The following is a 22,657-nucleotide window of genomic DNA, read 5'->3' on the forward strand; positions in this document are numbered from 1 at the left end:
CCAATCACAAGGAAGCTGCTCTATCGGACAGCCAATCCTCACGGAGGACTGCAACGCCCAGAAGCCACTGCGGCCCTGCGTCTTATTTTCGCGACTCTGTCGCGCTAACCCCAAGTTGAGGATCGAGGCCGTCGCCTCTGAGTCTGCGCAGAGTGGCAAGCGTGGTGGGGCTGCCTGTGGGTTTCAAAGGCTTTGAGCGTTCCTGCGATCTGCAAGAAAAAAAAAAAAGATTCCGGTTCAAGAGGAGACCGGGTCTTCGCCTCGGGAGTCCACGAGAGTGTCCTGGAGGAGGAGGGAGGAGGGTCTCCTTCGACCGACAGCCGGGTGCTTAGGTGAGAAGCGAGGGTCCTTTCCCAGAGAGGCGGTCAGAACCACGCCGACAGCAGGATCTCCCGGGGGGAGGATTTGGAGACCAAGAGCAGGACCTACTTTTCTGACCTAGCGTCTTGACCTGATTCCTTTTTTTCTTAAAAAAATATTTTAAAAAATATTTATTTTTATTTACGGAGAGAGAGATTGAGAGGGAGAGAGGGAGAGAATGGGCACGCCAGGGCCTCTGGCCACTGCAAACGAACTCCAGATGCGTGCGCCCCCTTGTGCATCTGGCTAACGTGGGTCCTGGGGAATTGAATCTGGGTCCTTTGGTTTTGCAGACAAACACCTTAATCGCCAAGCCATTCATTCCTTCAGCCCCTGATTCCTTTTTTTTTTTTTTTAAAAAAAACTATATATTTAGGTCTGGAGTGATGGCTTCGCGGTTAAGGTGCTGCAAAGCCAAAGGACCGGGGTTCGATTCCCTAGAACCCATGAAAGCCAGATGCACAAGGTGGCCCATATGTCTGGAGTTTGTTTGCAGCGGCTAGAGGCCTTAGCGTACCCATTCTCTATCTGCCTCTCTCTTAAAATAAAAATTAAGTATCTTTTATTTATGTGTGTGTGCGAGAGAGAGAGAGAGAGAGAGAGAGAGAGAGAGAGAGAGAGAGAGAGAGGGAGGGAGAGGGAGGGAGGGAGGGAGGGAGAGGGAGGGAGGGAGGGAGGGAGGGAGGGAGGGAGAAAGAAAGAAAGGAAACAAAAGGAAAGAAAGGAAGGAAGAAAGAAAGAAGGAAAGAAAGAAAGAGAGAGAGAGAGAAACTGAGAATGTGTATATGGGCAAGCCAGGGCCTCTTGACATGGCAAACTCCAGGCACATGCACCACTATACATCTGGCTTTACGTTGACGCTAAGGAATTGAACCCAGAAAGAGGGCTTTACAAGCAAGTGCCTTGGACCGTTGAGCCATGTCCCTCAGTCCTTGACCCTGATTCCTTCTATTTGTTTTTTTAAAGCAGGGGTCTCACAGTACAGCAGCCTGACCTGGAACTCACTCAGTAGCATGGAACTCTTTGACAATGCCCCTGCTTTTAGCTGGGGAAATAAAGTGCTGAGATTAAAGGTGTGTACCACCATACCCATCACCAACCTGTTTTTGTTTTTTTTCCCCAGGTAGGGTCTCCCTAGCTCAGGCTGACCTGGAATTCACTGTGTAGCCTCAGGGTGGCCTCGAACTCACAGCATCCTCCTACCTCTGCCTCCCGAGTGCTGGGATTAAAGGTGTGCTCCACCACGCCTGGCTGATTTTCTTGTTTTCGTTTTCCCAGGCAGAAGATGGCTCAAAATCAACCTTTGCTGGCAGTGCAGGAGGCCCTGAAGAAGTGCTTCCCTGTGGTGGGGGAACAGCAGGGCCTGTGGCAGAGCACTCTGCATGACTGCTTGCCCCTGCTAGCCTCCCTCAGCAACCTGGCGGAGCAGCTGCAGGCCTCGCAGAATCTGCGGTTCGAGGAGGTACCTGCCCTTCGGTCCTTCCCAGACTTACAGGAGCGGCTCAAGCGCAAGCAGCTGGAGGCTGGTGACACGGTCCTTGACAAGCTAGCGGAGAAGTTGTAAGAAGCTTTATGGCATTCTTCTCACCAAGACTTTTTTTTGAAACCCTAGCCCAGGCTGATCTGGAATTCACTATGTAGTCTCATGGTGGCCTCAAAGTCAGGGCAATGCTCCTACCTCTGCCTCCCAAGTGCTGGGAATAAAGGCGTGTGCCACCACATCCAGCTCTCACTGGGATCTTTTTTTTTTTTTAATTTTTTTTTTTTGTCCATTTTTTATTTATTTATTATTTGAGAGCGACAGACACAGAGAGAAAGACAGATAGAGAGGGAGAGAGAGAATGGGCGCGCCAGGGCTTCCAGCCTCTGCAAAGGAACTCCAGACGCATGCGCCCCCTTGTGCATCTGGCTAACGTGGGACCTGGGGAACTGAGCCTCGAACCGGGGTCCTTAGGCTTCACAGGCAAGCGCTTAACCACTAAGCCTTCTCTCCAGCCCATCTCACTGGGATCTTGAAGCAGGAATCTTCTAAGTAGTTAGAGTGGATCAGAACAGTGAATCCTTTATTTGAGAGCATGCAGTGATGTGTTGACTATGTTGGGGAGCACATGGTCTGTGGAGATGTGCCTTGAAGCTCATGAAGTGGTATGTTAGCTGTGTTGAGGAACACATGGTATGTAGAGCTGACTTAAAAAAAAAATTATTTGAGAGAGAGAGAGAGAGAAAGGAAGAGGCCAATAGAGAGAATGGGCATGCCAGGGCCTCTAGCCACTGCAAATGAACTCCAGATGCATGTGCCCTCTTGTGCATCTGGCTTATGTGGGTCCTGGAGAATCGAACCAGGGTCCTTTGGCTTTGTAGGCAAATGCCTTAATTGGTAAGCCATTTTCTCAGCCCATAGAGCTGACTCTTGAAGCCATGTTGAAGAGCACATGATCTGTAGAGCTGACTCTTAACACTCATGCAGTGGTGTGTGGGCCATGTTGAGGAGCAGTGGTCTGCAGAGATGACTGGAAGGTCATGCAGTGGTGTATGGGCCATGTTGAAGAGCAGTGGTCTGCAGAGATGACTGGAAGGTCATGCAGTGGTGTATGGGCCATGTTGAGAAGCAGTGGTCTGCAGAGATGACTGGAAGGTCATGCAGTGGTGTATGGGCCATGTTGAAGAGCAGTGGTCTGCAGAGATGACTGGAAGGTCATGCAGTGGTGTATGGGCCATGTTGAAGAGCAGTGGTCTGCAGAGATGACTGGAAGGTCATGCAGTGGTGTATGGGCCATGTTGAAGATCAGTGATCTGCAGAGATGACTGGAAGGTCATGCAGTGGTGTATGGGCCATGTTGAAGATCAGTGGTCTGCAGAGATGACTGGAAGGTCATGCAGTGGTGTATGGGCCATGTTGAAGAGCAGTGGTCTGCAGAGATGACTGGAAGGTCATGCAGTGGTGTATGGGCCATGTTGAAGATCAGTGATCTGCAGAGATGACTGGAAGGTCATGCAGTGGTGTATGGGCCATGTTGAGGAGCAGTGGTCTGTAGAGATGACTCTTGATTTTGGGTAGGGAGATCTTTGGTGGGAGATGGAATCATAGTTCTTAAGATCCTTTCTGTTTATACCCACGGTTTCCGTATTGGTCAACTCCTCTATCAGTTGTAACTGCTTAAGGAGTCAGCATTCTTCATAACAGCCAAACGATGGAGTTACCCAGATTTCCATTATGAGCAGATAGTGAAGTATGGTAGGTGCATGTGAACGAATATCAGCCATAGAAAGGAATTATGCTACATCCTACAAGACAGATAAATTTAACAGCCTACATACTGTATGCTTCTATTTCTAGGAAATACCCAAAATAGGCACATCTGTAGATAAAATGTAAGGTTGGGAGATAGCTCAGTGGTTGAACACCCTTTGTAAAAGGGATCAATTGTGTATAAAGCCAAACAAAAGGAGTGCTTTTGTGCTTTGAATATACCCTCATACACACACAGAGGTAGGATCACTGTGAGTGCAAGGCCATCCTGAGACTACATAGTGAATTCCAGGTAAGCCTGGGCTAAACTGAGACCCTATCTCAGAAAAAAAAAATACATACATGTATGTATGTATGTGTATATATATATATATTATATATATGCACATATACATGTATGTATGTATATGTTGCTGGGTTGGTGGTACATGCCTTTAAATCCCAGCACTTGGGAGGCAGAGGTAGGAGGATTGCCATGAGTTCAAGCCCATCCTGAGACTACATAATGAATTCCACGTCAGCCGGGGCTAGAATGATAACCTACCGTGAACCCCCCCCCCAAAAAAAAAATACATATATATGCTGGGCATGTGGCACATGCCTTTAATCCTAGCACTCAGGAGGCAGAGGTATGAGGATCACCATGAGTTCAAGGCCACCCTGAGACTTTGTAGTGAATTCCAGGTTGCCCTGGGCTAGAGGGAGACACTACCTCAAAAAAACAACAACAAAACTGTGTGTGTGTGTGTGTAAGTATGTATATGTACATATATTTTTCACAAGCAGAGCAAGATAGAAGAGAGACTAAGAGAATGGGCATGCCAGGACCTCCAGCCACTGCAAATGTGTGCCACTTTGTGCATCTGGCTTGACATGGGTACTGGGGATTTTTTTTTTTTTTTTTTTTTTTTGGTTTTTCGAGGTAGTGTCTCACTCTAGCCCAGGATGACCTGGAATTCACTATGGAGTCTCAGGGTGCCCTCGAACTCACGGCAGTCCTCCTACTTCTGCCTCCTGAGTGCTGGGATTAAAGGCATGTGCCATCACGCCTAGTGGTACTGGGAATCTTATTCAGGAACTTGGATTGTTAGTCGTTGCAGGCAGTGTCTTAACCACTGAGTCATCTCTCCAGCTCAGGAGTTTATTTTTTAGAGCAGCTTTATGGATTCACAGCAAAGTTGAGTGAGAATGTGGACAATTCCCTTCTACCTGTCCCCACACAGACACACACCAACTACCACATCCTGCCTCATGTTGCATTCATGAATCTATACTGACATACCAGTATCCACGAAAGTCCATGTCTTACATTACGTTCACCACCATGCCTGGCTCTACATACTGTTTTTTGGTTTTTCGAGGTAGGGTCTCACTCTGGTCCAGGCTGACCTGGAATTAACTCTGTAGTCTTAGGGTGGCCTTGAACTCATGGCGATCCTCCTACCTCTGCCTCCTGAGTGCTGGGATTAAAAGCATGCGCCACCATGCCCAGCTTATCTTTTTTTGAGACAATGTTTTGTTGTGTAGCCCAGGCTGACCGTGAACTCACTTTCTTCTTGCCTCAGCCTCCCAGTTCTTTCCAAAGTATTTGTCACCATGCCCAGCACAGTTTTATGTATAAGGATGAATTATATTATAGCTCAATTAAAAAATTTTAAGCTGGGGTGGTGGTGCATGCCTTTAATTCCAGCCCTTGGGAGGCAGAGATAGGAGGATTGCTGTGAGTTCGAGGCCACCCTGAGACTATGTAGTGAATTCCATGTCAGCCTGAGCTAGAGTGAGTCTCTACCTTGAAAAACAAAAATAGTTTTTTTATTGATTTATTTGAGAGAGAGAAAGAAGGAGATAGAGAAAGAGAGAATGGACACACCAAGGCCAATAGCCACTGCAAACAAACTCCATATGTGTGCACCACCTTGTTTTGTGCATCTGGCTTGACATGGGTACTGGGGAATCGAGGCTGGGCCCTTTGGCTTTGCCAGGAAGCTCCTTAAGTCATCTCTCCAGCCCTGTATCTCAATTTTTAACGAGGGGTAGGAAGAGCTGAAGAGATGGCTTAGTGGTTAAGGTGCTTGCCTGCTGTCAGCCAGATTTGCATTGCTGGCAGAAAACACCCGACCAAAAGCAGCTTGTGGGAAAAAAAGGTTTATTTTGTATTACAGACTCTAGGGGAAGCTCCATGATGGCATGAGCAGAGGGTGGACATCACCTCCTGGCCAACATGATGGACAACAGCAACAGTAGAGTGTGCCAAACACTGGCAAGAGATAATCATAATATCAATAAGCCCACCCCCAAGAATACACTGCCTCCAGGAGGTGCTAATTCCCAAATCACCATCAGCTGGCCACCTAGCATTCAGAACACCTAAGTTTATGGACACCTGAACCAAACCACTACACCTGCTAAGCCTAAGGACCCGTTTTTGGCTCTGCAGATCCCACATAAGCCAGACACACAAGGTGACGCAAGTGCGCAAGGTTGCGCATGTATGCAAGGTGGCGCGCGCATCGGGATTGTGAGTGCAGTGGCTGGAAGCTCGGACGTGCCAATTCTCTCTCTCTTGCTCATTGTCTCTCTGCTCAAAAAATTACACACGAGGTGTCGCTCTCAAATAAATAAATTAAAAAAAAAAAAGAGTTTGAGGCCACCCTGAGACTATGTAGTAAATTCCAGGTCAGCCTGAACTAGAGTGAGAACCTACCTTGAAAAACTAATAAAAATAAAATAAATAAAAAGTATTTTAAATGACTTGGGAGATGGTTAATTGGGTAAAGTGCATAGCATGCAAGCATGAGAGAGTAACTTTCGATCCACAATACCCATCTAAAAATGCTAGTTGTGGGGTTAGCAAAATCACTCAGTGATTAATGCATTGCCTGCCCAGTGACCAATGTTTAATCCCCAGTACCTATATGAAGACATAAGGAGAGTGTCACATTCATCTTGAGTTCGTTTGCAGCAGGTAAAGACCCTAGCATTCATTATCTCTCTCTCCTTACAAATAAAAAATAAATGTATGAAATATTTTACAATAAAAAAAAAATTACACACGAGGGCTGGAGAGATGGCTTAGCAGTTAAGCACTTGCCTGTGAAGCCTAAGGACCTCGGTTCGAGGCTTGGTTCCCCAGGTCCCACGTTAGCCAGATGCACAAGGGGGCGCACGCATCTGGAGTTCGTTTGCAGAGGCTGGAAGCCCTGGCGCACCCATACTCTCTCTCTCCCTCTGTCTTTCTCTCTGTGTCTGTTGCTCTCAAATAAATAAATAAATAAATAAAAATTTAAAAAAAAATTACACACGAAAAGGAGGGCAGAGCGTGTTGGTCTGTGATAGAATATCTGTCTAGCAAGTGTAAGATTCTTGTTGCAATCCCTAGCTCTGCAAAAATCAAAAACTCCCTGTAACAGCCTGCTTCTCAAGAGGAACCTGTTTTCCTCTAGCTTAGCAGCTTTTAGACTATTACTTTTTTATGTTTTTAGGGTTTTTGAGATAGGGTCTCATATAGCCCAAGTTGGCCTACAACTCAGATCTTCCTGTCTCTACCTCCCAAGTATTTGAACTATAGTGTGTACCACCACACCAAGCTGACTTTCAGGTTTTCTTTGTGTGTGTGTGTTTTTCAAGGTAGGGTCTCACTTTAGCTCAGGCTGACCTGGAATTCCCTATAAAGTCTCAGGATGGCCTCAAATTCACAGCGATCCTCCTACCTCTGCCTCCTGAGTTGACTTTCAGGTTTTTGACCTTGACCTAAATGACGAAATAAAAATTGTAAGCCAGGCATGATGTTGCTCGCCTTTAATCCTAGCACTAGGGATTGAAAAATAAAAAATTAAAACAAACAAAAAATCTTGTCTGTCCATGCCTCACAAGGAAAAAGTAGAATAACTCCAACCCCCCACACAAATGTCATCAGCTGATTTAAAATTTCAGAAAGTACCTGGCTCTGACACACTGTTCTTCACAGTCCTAGTTATTTATTTGCAAGGAGAAGTGAGTATATGCGCACCAGGGCCTCCTGCTGCTGCAGATGAACTCCAAATGCATTGGCTTTATGTGGGTACTGGGAATTTAACCAGGTACAGCAGGCTTTGCAAGCATGCGCCTTCAACTGTTGAGCCACTTCCCCAAACCCCAAATTTATTTCTTGAAAGCCAAGCATAGTGGTGCAGGTGGTCCAAACCACCTTTGATCCCAGCACTTAGGAGGTAGAGGAAGGAGCTGTAGGTCTTACTTAGCTGTACATCCAGTTTGAGACCAGCCTGGGCTATATGAGACCCTGTTTTGTCCCCATCACACCTCCACAGATATACAATTATTTTACTTTATTTTTAGAGAGAAAGAGAGGAAGGATTGGCACTCAATAACCTTAGCTACTACAATCACATTCCAGATGCTTGCGCCACCTAGTGGGCATGTCTGACCTTGCACTGGCCTCACCTTTGTGTGTCTGGCTTACATGGAATCTGGCGAGCTGAACATGAGTCCTAAGCCTTGGCAGGCAAATGCCTTAACTGCTAGGCCATCTCTCTAACCCCTGCCCCCCCCCCCCCTTTGTTTTGAGGTAGGGTCTCATTCTAGCCCTGGCTGACCTGGCAGTCACCGACATTGTCTCAGGCTGGCCTCTAACTCATGGTGATCTTCCTACCTCTGCCTTCCAAGTGCTGGGATTAAAGGTATGTGCCATCATGCCTAGCTTCCTTTTTTTTTTTTTTTAAATTATTTATTTATTTATTTGAGAGCGACAGGCACAGAGAGAAAGACAGATAGAGGGAGAGAGAGAGAATGGGTGTGCCAGGGCTTCCAGCCTCTGCAAACGAACTCCAGACGCGTGCGCCCCCTTGTGCATCTGGCTAACGTGGGACCTGGGGAACCAAGCCTCAAACCGGGGTCCTTAGGCATCACAGGCAAGCGCTTAACCACTACGCCATCTCTCCAGCCCTTTTTTTTAAAAAAAATTTAATACTTATTTATTTGAAAACAGGGGAAAAGAGAAAGAGAATGGCTGTGCCTGCACCTTCTGTCATTGCAAAAAACTTCAAATGCATGCACCACTTTGTGCATCTGGCTTTATGTGGATGCTAGGGAATCACACTTAGGCTGTCAGGCTTATGCAAGCTCTTTTAACTGCTGAGCTGCTCATTTCTCTAGCCTGTGCAGTTTTGTTGTTGTTTTCTAGATAGGGTCTCTAGCCCAGTCGGACCTGGAATTCACTATGTAGTTTGAGGTTGGCCCCAAACACATGGGAATCCTCCTACCTCTGCCTCCCAAGTGTGCTGGGACTAAAAGCATGCGCCACCACACCTGGCTTGGTCAGACAGTTTTGAAAGACACATTCTAGGCTAGGAGATGTTTTGTCCTTTGGAATTTATAGCCTTTGTCTTAGTGTTGGGTCCCGTGGAGTCAGCAATAAAATACAATACAAATATTTACCATAAGCTAGACATCACTCTGAGCACTTTCTAAACATTACTGCATGTAATGTTTATGATGCCCTTTTCATTCAGTGACACATATTGACCCTGTGTTTGTTGTTATATGTGTAGTCTCGGTTCTTTGCATATATAGTGAAAAAAAAAACACAGAATTTATGCATGAGGGAGTAGGAGAATGTCTTTCTTTTTTTCTTTCCATGTGTGTGAGTACAGGCACCTGTGAGGAGGTCAGAGGACAATTTAGGTTATCAGTCTTCCCCGTCCATCTCGTTTGAGGCAGAATCTCTCATTCACCACTGCACCTGGTCCCCGAGCTTCTGGTGCGTTCTTCTGTCTCTGCTTCTTCTCATCTGCAGGTGTGCTGGAGATGTGAACCCAGCTACTCAGGCTTGCATGGCAGGCAGTTTACCCTCTGGACCATTTCCCCAGTCCTGACAGTAACTCTTAAGGTCTTAAGGCAGTCTGTACGCATGCTGAGCCCATGCTTTACCGTTCAGGAGTTTGCCAAGTGGGCTGGGGTTGGAGCTCAGTGGTAGATCACTTGCCTGGCATATCTGAGGATCTGAATTCCATCCTCAACACCACTAAATAAATTAGTAATGATGGTTATTTGATACATAGATTTGGGATGAAAAAAAAGAATTGCCAGGAACTCTGAGGCCAGAGCCTCACATGCAGCAAGCCAACACAGCCTGCATATCAAGGTGATGACACACACCTGTAATACCAGGACTTAAGAAGCAGGAGGGTTGAGAGCTCAAGGTCATTTTTGGCTATATAGTTTCAGGTCAGCCTGGGCCACATGGGACCCTGTCACAAACAAAACAAATGCCAGATGTGCCAAGTTTGAAAATCTGTGCCTCTTACTGTTTTCACAGTGCTGCCTAATACCAGCCTCTTTCCCACAGGGCCTCCCTTCTCAAGGTGCGCGACGCCGTCAGCAACCACGTGGAGCGCGTGTTTCACACTTACGAGCAACACGCAGCCATGCTCAGTATGGATGCTGTCCTGCAGCCCTCAGTTTTGAGCCCCTCAGTGGCTGACATGTTGGAGTGGCTACAGGACATTGAGAGACATTATCGAAGTTCATATCCTTTGCACACATTCCAGATCATTGTGTCCAGACTGGTCACAAGAAAGCTTTGTAATTTCACTTTTCACAAGATTAGAAAAGTGGGTGGTTTGGGTCAGTTCTCCTGGATCCTGAACTTGGACTGTTCCCTAATTCTGTTTTGATAATTATTTCTCAAGTATTTTATCTGGTCAGCTCTATTGCAGGTGCTGAAAGACAGGCATTACAGAAGGAAAATATACAGTGTCAGATGTGACAAGTGCTGTGGAGAAAACATGGGGATTAAGGGTAGGTTGTGACTTTACAGGGTCGTAAGGGCAAGCGACATGGGACAGTGACATTTGAGTGAAGATCTGACAAGGTTCAGGAAGGGAGTCATATGAATATTTGGGAGAAGAACTTTCCAGGCAGAGGGAATGCCAAGTCTAAAGACCCAGTGAGGGTGTGCCTGGTACATTTCGGAAGTAGCCCAGAGGCCAGTGTGGAGAGGGAAGGGCATGAAGGGGAGCTCGGTGAGAGATGAGGCTAGTGATGCAGGGCTTGACTCCAAAGGGCAGTGCTCTTTGAGCAGGACCTTAAGTGGAAGGTTCTGAGCCACAGTAGCAGCAGAGCAAGGAGCAACTGCTTGAGGTTTCTGGGCATGTCCTGTGGGCCAGGCTGTTCACACAGGCACTGGTCAGGCCATGTTTCCTTTGTGCTTATTTAGTCATGACCACATTTGAGTTAGTGATGGACCACATTTACCACAGTAGTCCCAGAATTTTACATCGCCTACTGACACAGCTGTCTAAGTTTGTGTAAGTACACATTTTTCAGATTATATCCCATCTTCCAGTGATGTGTGACTGTTTTCTTTCTTTCTTTCTTTCTTTCTTTTTAATCTTATTTTAGCCAGGTGTGGTGGCACGCACCTTTAATCCCAGCACTTGGAAGGCAGAGATGGTAGGATCACCATGAGTTCAAAGCTATCCTGAGGCTGCATAGTGAATTCCAGGCCAGCCTGAGCTAGAGTGAAACACTACCTTGCAAAAACAACATTTAAAAAAACAAATTTACTTATTTATTTGAGAGATAGAGGGAATGAGGCAGTTAGGGAGACAGAGCAGGAAAGAATAAGTGCTCCAGGGTCTCCAGCCACTACAAATGACTCCAACTCCAGACACGTGCATCACTTTGTGCATCTGGCTTATGTGGGTCCTAGGGAATCAAACCTGGGTCCTTTGGCTTTGTAGGCAAGTGCCTTAACCACTAAGCCATCTTTCCAGCCTGCTATTTTCTTTTAAAAGCATTCCTATTTATTTGAATGAGGAAGAGAAATAGAGAGAGAGAGAATGAGCATACCAGGAACTCTTGCTTCTGTAAACAAACTCCAGATTCATATGCCACTTTGCATCTGGCTTTATTTGAGTACCTGGGAGTCAAACCCAGGCCATCAAGCATTGCAAGCAAGCACCTTTAACCACTTGGCCATCTCCTCAGCACTTCTTTTTCTTTTTTTGTTGGTACCAATTTTACTGTTGCAGTCAGGTTCACATTGTTGACAGAAAACACCCTACCAAGAGCAGCTTGTGGGAAAAAAACAAAAAAACAAACGGTTTATTTTGTCTTACAGACTTGAGAGGAAGCTCTATGAAGGCAGGGGAAAGTGGTTCATGAGCAGAGGGTGCACATCACCTCCTGGCCAACGTAAGGTGGACAGCAGTAACAGGAGAGTGTGCTCTATTTTCTTTTTTGTTGTTTTTTTTTTTGTCATTTGTTGCTGTATAGCCCAAGTTGGCTTCCAATTCACCATTCTCCTGCCCCAGCCTCCCAATGTTTGTGATCGCAGATGTGTGCCACCAAGCCCAACTTTATGTAATTTCTTCTTTTATAAAAAACTATTTTTATTTTTAATTTTTAAGAGCATTTTATTTACTTATTTATTTGAGAGACAGGGGGAGAGAGATGAAGAGGTAGATGGCAGATAGGGAGAAGGGGCGCACCAGGGCCTGTAGCCACTGCAAATGAGCTCCATGCATGTGCCACCTTACACATCTGGCTTACGTGGATACAGGGGAATTGAACCTAGATCCTTAGGCTTCATAGGCAAATGCCTTAACTGCTAACCCATCTCTCCAGCCCTGATATATTTCTTCTTTTTTTTCCTTAAAATATCTTTATTTATTTATTTATTTATTTACTTGAGAGCGAGAGAGAGAAAGAGGTCAGCCTGAGCTAGAATAAGACCTTACCTTTAAACACAAAAAATTATTTTTATTGACAAACTTCCATAATTATAAACAACAAACAATAAATAGTAATTCCCTCCCACATTACCCTTCACAACTCCATTTTCCATTGTATCCCCTCCCCCTCTCAATCAGTCTCTCTTTTCTTTTGATGTCGTTATCTTTTCCTCCTATTATGATGGTCTTGTGTAGGTAGTGTCAGGCACTGTGAGATCATGGATATCCAGGCCATTTTGTGTCTGGAGGAGCACGTTATAAGGAATCCTACCCTTCCTTTGGCTCTTACATTCTTTCCACCACTTCTTCCACAATGGACTCTGAGCCTTGGAATATGTGATAGAGATATTTCAGCGCTGAGCACTCCTTTGTTGCTTCTTAGCACCATGATGCCTTCTGAGTCATCCCAAGGTCACCGCCATTTGAAAAGAAGGTTCTCTACCAAAAGTGAGAGTAGCATTAATATATGGTATGAATATTAAGAGACGTGCTTGCTGGGCAGTTTGATAAGCATAGTATATACATTTAGCCAAATAGCAGCAGACATTACAACGTTACACCCTTAGGGCTCATGACTACCTCGTTGTAGGTTTTCAGTATCAGGGATGTATTCCCTCCCATGGAGCAGGCCTCCAGTCCAATTAGAGAGCAGTTGTTTTCCCCTATAACAGACATGCCACTGTTGCACCCATTGTCTCATTTGGCCTGGCTGGCCAAATATAAGGCATGGGCATGCAGTGTCCACTGTTGAGTATCTTCATTAGCGATTTCTCTCTCCCATTGAACTGCATGCAGCATGGCTTCTTCCAGCTTTCTGTCAGCTGGTCTACATGGAGGAGGTTTTCAGCTCAGCTCCAGCAGGATTTCTCAGTGGCCTTGCAGCCCAAGTATGTGGAGTCTTCAGCAATAGGGTCTTACCACCTACTCCTGGTGGGGAATCAAGAGTCTTGGCAATGGCCTGTAATGTTTTGGGGGATCAGTGACCTCCCTGGGCAACAACTCACTGGAAGGCATCCCATCCCAAGCACTGAAAATTTTCTAACAATCTATGACTCCTGAGTGTTCCATTGTCCCAAAAAGTAGGTTTCCATATGACTTACTTATATCTTAGATTTTGATTAGCCCTCCCTCCATCTTTCCTTTACTCAGTCTCTTCCCCTGACCTCACTTAGGCCTTTTCACCCCCATTAATCTGTTCTTTTACTTACACATATACAATACCATCCTATTAAGATGGATTATTTTCCATGTCACTCCCTTTCTTTTTAGTGTCTGGCTCTTTTTAGTGTCCTCACCATGACGGGGGGCCTGGGTTGCAACCACCATGCATGAGCCCTTTTCCCCAGTAGCTCCAAGCCTTCTCATTCAGGAAATACTTGTAACATAGGCAAGTCCTGCCCACCTGGCCACTTTGACCTTTCAGCTCCCTGTACTTCTTCCCAGGGCACTTTTTTTTTTCTTCTTCAGCTGACTTCATTTTTCTTTCTGAGCAGTCCTTAACTCCTGGGAAGGTACCTGAAGAGAAAGTATCTCCTCTCCTCAGTCCACTGGGGAGACCTGGAAGGCATCCAAGCATTGCCCAAGGCCTGGGACCAGATCTCTGAAGATGAGCACCAAGACCTTGTGCAAGGTACTGGCTTCTATTAGTTCATATCTCTTCTTTCTCCATGGCTCACCTCTTTGGAGGAGTAAGGGAGATGCCCCAGCTATGCCCTCTTTACATGCCCTCTTCCTGTTTTAGATATCCTATTGCACGTTTCCTTCTTCCTGGAGGAGCAGGGGAGCAGCATGTTATCTGGAGACCTGGAGCTCCACAGTTGAGGACTCACATTACCACGCTCTGGTGCTTCTATGTAAACATCGGCATTGAAGCGGACATGTTCTAGAAGTATTGTCCAGAACCTCAGAACTTGGTCTTAGGAGGGCTGGGGATAGATATGTCTGGGACTTCTCCACGCCAGGTAATGGCTAAAAGTACAGGGGCTCAGGGACTGGATGGAGGGAGAGAGAACTACCTGAGGCTCGGGGAAGGGGACAGAGGCAGAGACCTCAGTGTCTGTGTCTGTGGTAGGTAAGATTTGGAGTGGCAGGGAAGGAGAGGTCGGGTGGACAAGAGGCTGCCTCTGCATTTTCTCATGTGCTGTGTTTGATTAGCACCAGGTCCTAGCTCTCCTAGCTGTATGTAAATCCCTGATTTCTTAAGACATAAAGAAATGAATGGATCTGGTAGCAGGGTTAATGGTGGTGGGCATTTGACATGCACGAGACCCTGAGTTCAACTTCCAGAACTCAAAAGGGATGCAAGGCCAGGACACAGTAGCACATGCCCTTAATCCCAGCACTCAGGAGTCAGAGACAGGTAGAATCACTGTGAATTCTAGGTCAGCCTGGATTAGAGCAAGACACTGCCTTGAAAACACCAAAAAGCAAAAATAGAAGAGGGATGGAAGGAGGGAGGAAGGAAGGAAAGAAATGGGCAAGAAGGGAAAGGAGAAAGGAAGCTGGTGTGTTTCCAGAGCCCACCACCAGAGGGGGGTGGTGCAGCAGGAGCTGTCCTGATGCTTTGTCCTTGAAAGTGGTCCCTTGTTGCTGTCAAGATCTGAGGTGAAGTAACTGGAAATAGTGAGGGCAGGGATGGGGGGGACATTATATGTGCCACATCTTTCTGAGATGGAATCCAGCTAAGAGCAGGTTTCGGGCCCCATGACTATCTATGAATGGCCACATGCTGTCAAAGCTTCCCAGCTCCCTCCTCCCTAGGCTTTGAGAAATTCAGGTCATTCATGTAAAGAGGTTTATCACAGACTATGGGTATTTTGCAAAATAAAGTAGTTTTGTTCTCATTGCATTTTTTTTTTTCCAGAGGTAGGGTCTGACTCTAGCCCAGGCTGACCTGGAATTCACTATGGAGCCCCAGGGTGGTCTGGAACTCACTGCGATCCTCCTACCTCTGTCTCCCAAGTGCTGGGATGAAAGGCATGCTCCACCATGCCCAGCTTGCATTTTTTTTTTTTTTTAATTAAAGGAGAACTATAGAAAAAGCTCTGGGAGGAGGGTACTTAATAGGTTGATATTGTATATATGTAAGTACAATGATTGAGATGGGGAGGTAATATGATGGAGAATGGAATTTCAAAGGGGAAAGTTGTGGGGGGGAGGGAATTACCATGGGATTTTTTTTTATAATCATAGAAAATGCTAATAAAAATTAAAAATAAATAAATAAATAAAACCAACAATTAAATTAAAAAAAAAAAGAAAAAGCTCTGAATGTAGAAGGGCCCAATTCAAACTCCAGAGACATTTTGGTATGTATCCTTTCATTGTCCTTCACAGACTTTTGTTTTTTGTTCAAGGTAGGGTCTTACTCTACCCCAGACTAATCTAGAATTCATATGTAGTCTCAGGGTGTCCTTGAACTCACAGCAATCCTCCTACCTCAACCTTCCAAGAACTGGAGTTAAAGGTATGTGCCACTATACCCAGTAAACTGACAATTATTATTATTATTATTATTATTATTATTATTATTATTATTTTGAGATAGGGTCTCTGTGTAGCCCACGCTAACCTGGTACTTTCTCTGTGGTCCCAGGCTGTCTTGAATGCACAGTGATACTCCTACCTCTGTCTCCCTAGTGCTGGAATTAAAAGCATGCACCACCACACCTGGCCACAGGCTTTAAAAAAAAAAAAAAAAAAAAGAATTTTTAGTTGGGTATGATGGCACACACCTTTAATTCCAGCACTCTGGAAGGCAGAGGTAGGAGGATGGCAGTGAGTGTGAGGCCACTCTGAGACTACATAGTGACCTCCAGGTTAGCCTGGGCTAGAGTGAGACCCTACATTGAAAACCAAAAAAAAAAAGTTTAAAAATTATTTATTCATTTATTTGCAAGGGGAGAGAGAATGAGAATAGGTGTGCCATGGCCTAGAGCCATGGCAAATGAGCTCCAGATGCATGTGCCACTTTGTGCTTCTTGGTTTAGATGAGAGCTTGGGGATCAAACCCAGGCCATGGGCTTTGCAGGCAAGTACCTTTAACTGCTGAACCATCCAGTCCCAACAAGCTTTTGCAGATACCACCTAACATGGAAGATTATGACTTTTTTTTTTTAAGTTTTTTTGAGCTGGGCATGGTGGCACATGCCTTTAATACCAGCACTTGGGAGGCAGAGGTAGGAGGATCATTGTGAGAGGCCACCTTGAGACTATATAGTGCATTCCAAGTCAGCTTGGGTTTGAGTGAGACCCTACCTCCGGGCGGGGGCAGGGGGGCTGAGGTAGAGTTTCATTGTAGCCCAGGCTGACCTGGAACTCACTCTGAAATCTCAGGCTGGCCTTGGCCTCATGGCGATCCTCCTACCTTGCCTCCTGAGTGCTGGGATTAAAGGTGTGCGCCACCATGCCCAGCTAGAGTTTGTCTTTTTGTTCTAGAAATGGGTGTTTTGTATGTGTGTGTGGACATGTGTGTATAGTTGTGTCACATAACAGTCCCATCAACAAAGGACCCACCATGAGGGAGAGTGGCCCCAGAAGATGATACTGCTAGTGACATGCTAGCCATCTCTGTGTCAATACACTTTATGACATTCACACAACAAAATCACCTAGTGATGCGTTTCTCAGAGTGTGTCCCAGTTACTGACGCTCGGCTGCAAGTGTTGCATCTGTATAATAAAGAATAAGTTTCCCTCATTGAAATGAGTGATGACTAAATGGAGACAAATAATTGTGTTTAGTAACAACTGTATTATTTAAGTGTAGTTGTTTTCATTTTCTTCTCTTAGCTTTTCTTCAGCTGTTAAAATGCATCTTGTTTAATTGTTCTGCTTAAAATTAAATAAACTTGATTTACTTTTTGCAAGATTTATTTTTATTTATTTATTAGAGGCAGAGAGAGAGGGAGAATGGGCATGCCAGGGCCTCCATCCACTGCAAACAAACTCCAGACACATGAGCCTTATGTGTATCTGGCTTACGTGGGACCTGGAGAATCGAACCTGGGTCCTTAGGCTTCACAGGCATGCACCTTAACTGCTAAGCCATCTCTCCAATCCTTGATTTACTTTTGAATAAAATGCACATTTTTTGAAAAAAATTTAAATTATTTATTTATTTATTTGCAAGCAGACAAAGATAGAGAAAGTGGGCAAACCAGGGCTTCTGGCCACTGCAAACAAACTCAAGATGCATGCACCACTTTGTTCATCTGGCTTTATGTGGGTACTGGGAAATTGAACCTTGGGTTGTTAGGCTTTGTAAGCAAGTGCCTTAACTGCCAAGCCATCTCTTCAGCCCCAACATTGTATGAACTTTTTTTTAAAGGTTTATTATTTATTTATCTGAGAAAGAGGCAGAGAGAGAGGGCCTCTAAAAACAAACTCCAGATGCGTGTGCTACCTTGTACATCTGGCTTATGTGGGTCATGAGGAATTGAGCCTGAGTCCTTTGGCTTTGCAGGCAAACACCTTAACCTCTAAGCCATCTCTTCAGCCCATGAAATTTAAAAGGCACACATATTTAGTGAAAATTTTTTCTTTCCCTTTTGCCCAGTTTGCCTTCTGTGCAAGGGGCCAATGTTAAGTGCTTCCCGTGGAGCCTGTGTGAGGGTGGTGGCAGGCCTGCTCTAAGGTAACTCTGGGGCTCCGCCTCTGTGTGTGCACACAGACCATGTGGGCTGGCTGGCGGGTGCTTCTAACGTACAGAATGGTCAAAGTCACTTCTGAAAATAGGTTATGAAAAATTCTGCAAGGGCTGAGAAAATGGTTCATTCAGTAAAGTGTTTGCAAGCATGAGGACCTGAGTTTGGACCCCAGCACTCACGGAAGAATGCTGGGTGTGGTGATAGACTCTCGTAATCCCGGCACCGGGGAGGAGGAGACAAATGGACCTCTGGTGCTCGCTGGCCAGCCAGTGTAGCCTACTTAGTGAGCTCTAGTCCAGTGAGCGACTTCATCTCAAAAAAGTGGACAGAGCCGGGCATGGTGGTGCACACCTTTAACCCAGCACTTGGAAAGCAGAGCTAGGAGGATCTCGGAGAGTTTGAGGCCACCCTGAGACTGCATAATGAATTCCAGGTCAGCCTGAGCTAGCCTTTAATCCCAGCACTTGGGAGGCAGAGGTAGGAGGATCACTATGAGTTTGAGGCCACCCGGAGACTACATAGTGAATGCCAGGTCAGCCTGGGCTAGAGTGAAACAACCTCAAAAAACAAAACAAACAAACAAAAAAACTCATTTTCTCTCAAGTCCACGTGTTTGCAGCTTTACTCTACTTTCTCTTTAAAAGACTCAGTTTCTCTTTAACTCCACATGCTTGAGACTCTACTCCAATTTCCCCTCCAAACCTCAATTTCTCTTAAATAAACCTTATACTCTAAGCAGCATTTTGCACATGAGAGCATGTTTCCTAAACCTCACAGTTTATGATTTGTCTCTTAAACCCCACAATTTGTGATTTTCCCCTTAATAAACTTAATTCATAATTTAAAATAAATAAATAAAGCCAGGCGTTGTGGTGCACACCTTTAATCCCAGCATTTAGGAGACAAAGGTAGGAAGATTGCTGTGAGTTTGAGGCCACCCTGAGACTAGGTAGTAAATTTCAGGTCAGCCTGGGCTACAGGGAGACCCTACCTCAAAAAAAAATAACAGGTTTTTTAAAAAGCAGTTACAGGTATGGAGAAGATGCCTAAGGATCCATGTTCGAATCTCCAGGTCCCACGTAAGCTAGATGCACATGGTGACACAAGTGTGCAAGGTTGCACATGTGCACAAGGTGTCTCCTGTGTGTGGAGTTCAACTGCAGTGGCTGAAGGCCCTGGTGCACCAGTTCTCTCTCTCTCTCCCTTGCTCTCATATACAAGTGCCCATGTGCACATTCTCGTAAAAAGTAACAGCAATTACATAGTCTAATGCTATATGAATGTATCACAATCTGTTGAACTTGCTCCTTACCAGTAAGGAATTTAGTAGCTCTCTCTGAACACCTACTTTTTTTTTTTTTTTTTTTTTTTTGAGATAGGGTCTCCCTCTAGCCCAGGCTGACCTGAATTCACTGTGCACTCTCAAGGTGGCCTCAAATTCACAGTTATCCTCCTGCCTTGGTCTCTAGAGTGCTGGGATTAGACATGCGCCATCACACCCACCAGAGAGAGAGAGAAACAAACTCCAGAAACAAACTCCAGATGCATACACCACTTTGTGCATCTGGTTTACACGGGCACTGTGTTATTGAACTTGGATTGTTAGGCTTTGCAGGCAAGCGCCTTAACTGCTGAGCCATCCTGCTAGCCCTGAATACCCACTTTTACTCATCATGCTATTTCTCCCCACGAGCATTTTTGGGGGGTCAGGGCTGGGGGTTGAGCCCAGGACCTGGCACATGCTCAATCACTGTGCTCCACCACCAGGCCGGAATTTCCCATTCAGCTAATCCCTTGCCTCCTGACTGCCCCCCACAAAAAAAAAAAAAAATATCTTTGGGTTTTTACTGGACTCATCGAACTTACCAAATGATTTGGGGCAAATCACCGTAGTGACGTCCTAGTGTACATTTAGTATGCTGTTGGCTTACGGATTGAGAGTTCTTTATCATGTCCCTCCTCTATCACTGTGAGAAACATGGTTTGTGGCAAGTGAGACAAAGAATGGTGGCTTCTCTCCTGTTCCTACCCCATTCACGGTGAGAAATTAGCCTCAAGAGTTCATCCGGGCTGGATATGTGACTCAGTGGGACAGGACTTTTCTAGCATATGTGAGGCACGGACAAAAAAAAAAAAGAAAAAAAAGGGGTTCCGTTCTCAGACTGTGTTGTCCCAAGCCAGTGGGCCTCCTGTGCACCAAAGAGCAGGTGGGGGTGGTCCAGGCTTCATGGTGACTTATTGTGTGTGTGACATTCATCAGGATGAGGACAGCCAGGTACTTTCCAGCTTGCCCAAGCACCTAATTCAGAGTTCCTTTTCCTTGTGGAAGGAGCTGGCTGGGGAGAAGGGGCAGGTGTGCATTCGAGGAAAAGTGGGTTGCACTGTGCCACTGTGGTCTAAGCCCAACCTCCAGCTAGCCATGTTATCTTGGGCAGTGCTTTCCTCTGGCTAAGTGTCCGTTGCTTCATCTGTATTGTGGAGGGGACAAGTCCTTATGGAGGTGCAAGGTTCATGCAAGAAAGACACGGGAGTGTTTTGGGTAAATTCATAAACATCAGAGGGGTTGAAATGTGCTTAAGATTTTTCAGTTACTTCCTAAATGAAGAGATCTGTGCTATGCTCAGTCTCCTCTTCCCTTTGATTTTTTGTGTGTGCATGTGTATTGTTTTCATGTATGTGGGGCACATGTGTGTGTGTGCTGGTGCACATGTGTGTGGGCCAGAGCTCAATGTTAGATGACCTCCTCAACCATTTATCTTATTTTTTGAGATAGATTCTCTCACTGAAGCCAGAGCTCACTGATTGAACTAGTAAGTTACCCAGCACGCCCCTGAGATCCTCCCGTCTCCACCTCCCTAGCACCAGGATTATAGGGCATGCCACCACAGCTGGCAAGAGGGATCCAAACTCAGGTCCTTGTGTTGTATAGCAAGCATTTTAACCCACCAAGCCATTGCCCCAGCCTCTGGTGTTTGTTTGTTTTTATTTGCTTGCTTGGTTTCAAGAAAGGGTCTCACTCCGTAGCCCTGGTTGGCTCAGAATCCATGGCAATCCTCCTGCCTCAGCCTCCACAATGGTAGGATTACAGATGTGTGCCACCACACCCAGCTTTATATTTTTACATATCTTTTGAACCTGTAACAAGTATTGAAACAATTATGCTTATCTCCACTGGGCAGATGTAGAAAATCAGGACACAGAGGCAGTGAGTTTCCTTGCCAGTGACACCATAGTGTTTGTACCAGGGTCTTTTTGATTCTGGGGAGAGGCTTTTCCCCCCACCACTGTGCCCTTTCAGCCTTAGAGGGCAAGAGCATGCCTCACACCCAGTCAGGTTTTCTGAATCCCCAGCTTGGCCTGATGCGGCTTCTGTAGAGATGCCCACCTGACTTGGCACTTCACGTGGAGTGTCCAGGCCCCTTCCAGGGCAGCTGAAACCTTGCCAGTTGCCCTCCCTTCTGATCCCATAGCCAAGAAGGGTTGGAGGAGATTCTGGGGCTGTGTGCTAGTCTTACAATTTGCCCTTTATGCCAGGGCCTGGGAGGAAAAAGCCAGTCCTTAAGGAATGCCAGGGGTGACTCCCTCATTCCCGGAAGGTTCCTTCTTGGTTCCTATATAGTGCAGGGGAGTCATTTCCCTGAGCTTGGTACCCAGGATCATAATGGAGCCCCAGCCCCAGACGTTCTGGTCCACCCGTATGAGGAAGGGCTTGGGGTCTGCACTCCTCACAAGCGCCCCTCGTTCCCTCGCAGAGCCACTCTTCCTCCCTCTAATCCATAGAGAGCGCCGCGTGCAGAGAGGGAGGGTGGGAAAGGGCAGTCCCAAAGGTTGACGGGTCTTCCTAGCTCCCTCAATCACACTTCTCTCTATGGCCCTTCCAACCAACACCTAGCTGGTTCCCAGCAGCCAACTCAGCACTGCTCCCAGAGCCCTGCGTACATGCTGGAGTGGAGCAGTAGTAACCCCGATCTCCTACATGCACGTGTTCACCCCAAGGCCTCCCTGCAAGCCCAGCACAGCACCAATCGCCCCCAATACAGAGGTAAATAAGAGAAGTCCGTGTGAGTCCCGAGTCAGCAGCGCTGTCTGAAGAATGTGCGGGAGTGCAGAAGATGGAGATAGTGGCTGGTTCCTTTTGTGGGAGGCAAGCATGGGGCATGTAAGGCTAGATTCTCAGCGAGACTCTTCCCTCTGGTCTGTGTTAGAGAAGGGGTAGCGGAGCCCATTGGCCAGCCTGTGGTGGGGCAGCGGCCCCCTGTGGTCAGCTCTTCTCCGGATTCAAACGTGCAGAGTAGCTCTTCGTGTGCACAGAGCGCCCAGACTAATAAATCCACTACTCAATTGCAGTCCCCACAGCGCCTTTATAAGCAGCAGCTGACTTTTATCAGCTAGTTTGTTCTTTCATATAAGCAGAGTTTTATGAGGGTCTCCTGAGCTGGCTCGTAACGTGATGAAATGTCTGTGAAACTCAACCATAAATCCTCGGCACCTGCCAAGCCGGGGATACTGTTTTCCAGGCACATTTTGTCCAGCTGGAGGCTCTGTCCCCTTGCCCAGTTTGCATTTTTGCACTTGTCTCTTTAAACTTGGATTTGTTTTTCAGCTTTCTGTGGCCTCTTTAAAAGCAACTTAAAAAAAAATAAAAAAAAAGAAGTGTAGGAAAAAGGA

At 46.1% G+C, this 22,657-nt stretch overlaps 1 protein-coding gene across 1 annotated transcript; it reads left to right on the forward strand.

Moving 5' to 3' along the window:
• The first annotated feature begins 195 nt into the window (after positions 1 to 195).
• C5H1orf109 (chromosome 5 C1orf109 homolog) lies at positions 196 to 15,471 on the forward strand. The gene is made up of 6 exons (XM_045151361.1): positions 196 to 332; positions 1,330 to 1,433; positions 1,639 to 1,920; positions 9,954 to 10,133; positions 13,854 to 13,972; positions 14,084 to 15,471. Exons 3-6 carry the CDS (start codon positions 1,646 to 1,648, stop codon positions 14,161 to 14,163), a joined length of 654 nt encoding a protein of 217 aa, XP_045007296.1. The 5' UTR covers positions 196 to 332; positions 1,330 to 1,433; positions 1,639 to 1,645; the 3' UTR covers positions 14,164 to 15,471.
• Positions 15,472 to 22,657: the final 7,186 nt, after the last annotated feature.

The sequence above is a fragment of the Jaculus jaculus genome, chromosome 5, assembly GCF_020740685.1.
Source record: "Jaculus jaculus isolate mJacJac1 chromosome 5, mJacJac1.mat.Y.cur, whole genome shotgun sequence".
Taxonomy (NCBI): Eukaryota; Metazoa; Chordata; class Mammalia; order Rodentia; family Dipodidae; genus Jaculus; species Jaculus jaculus.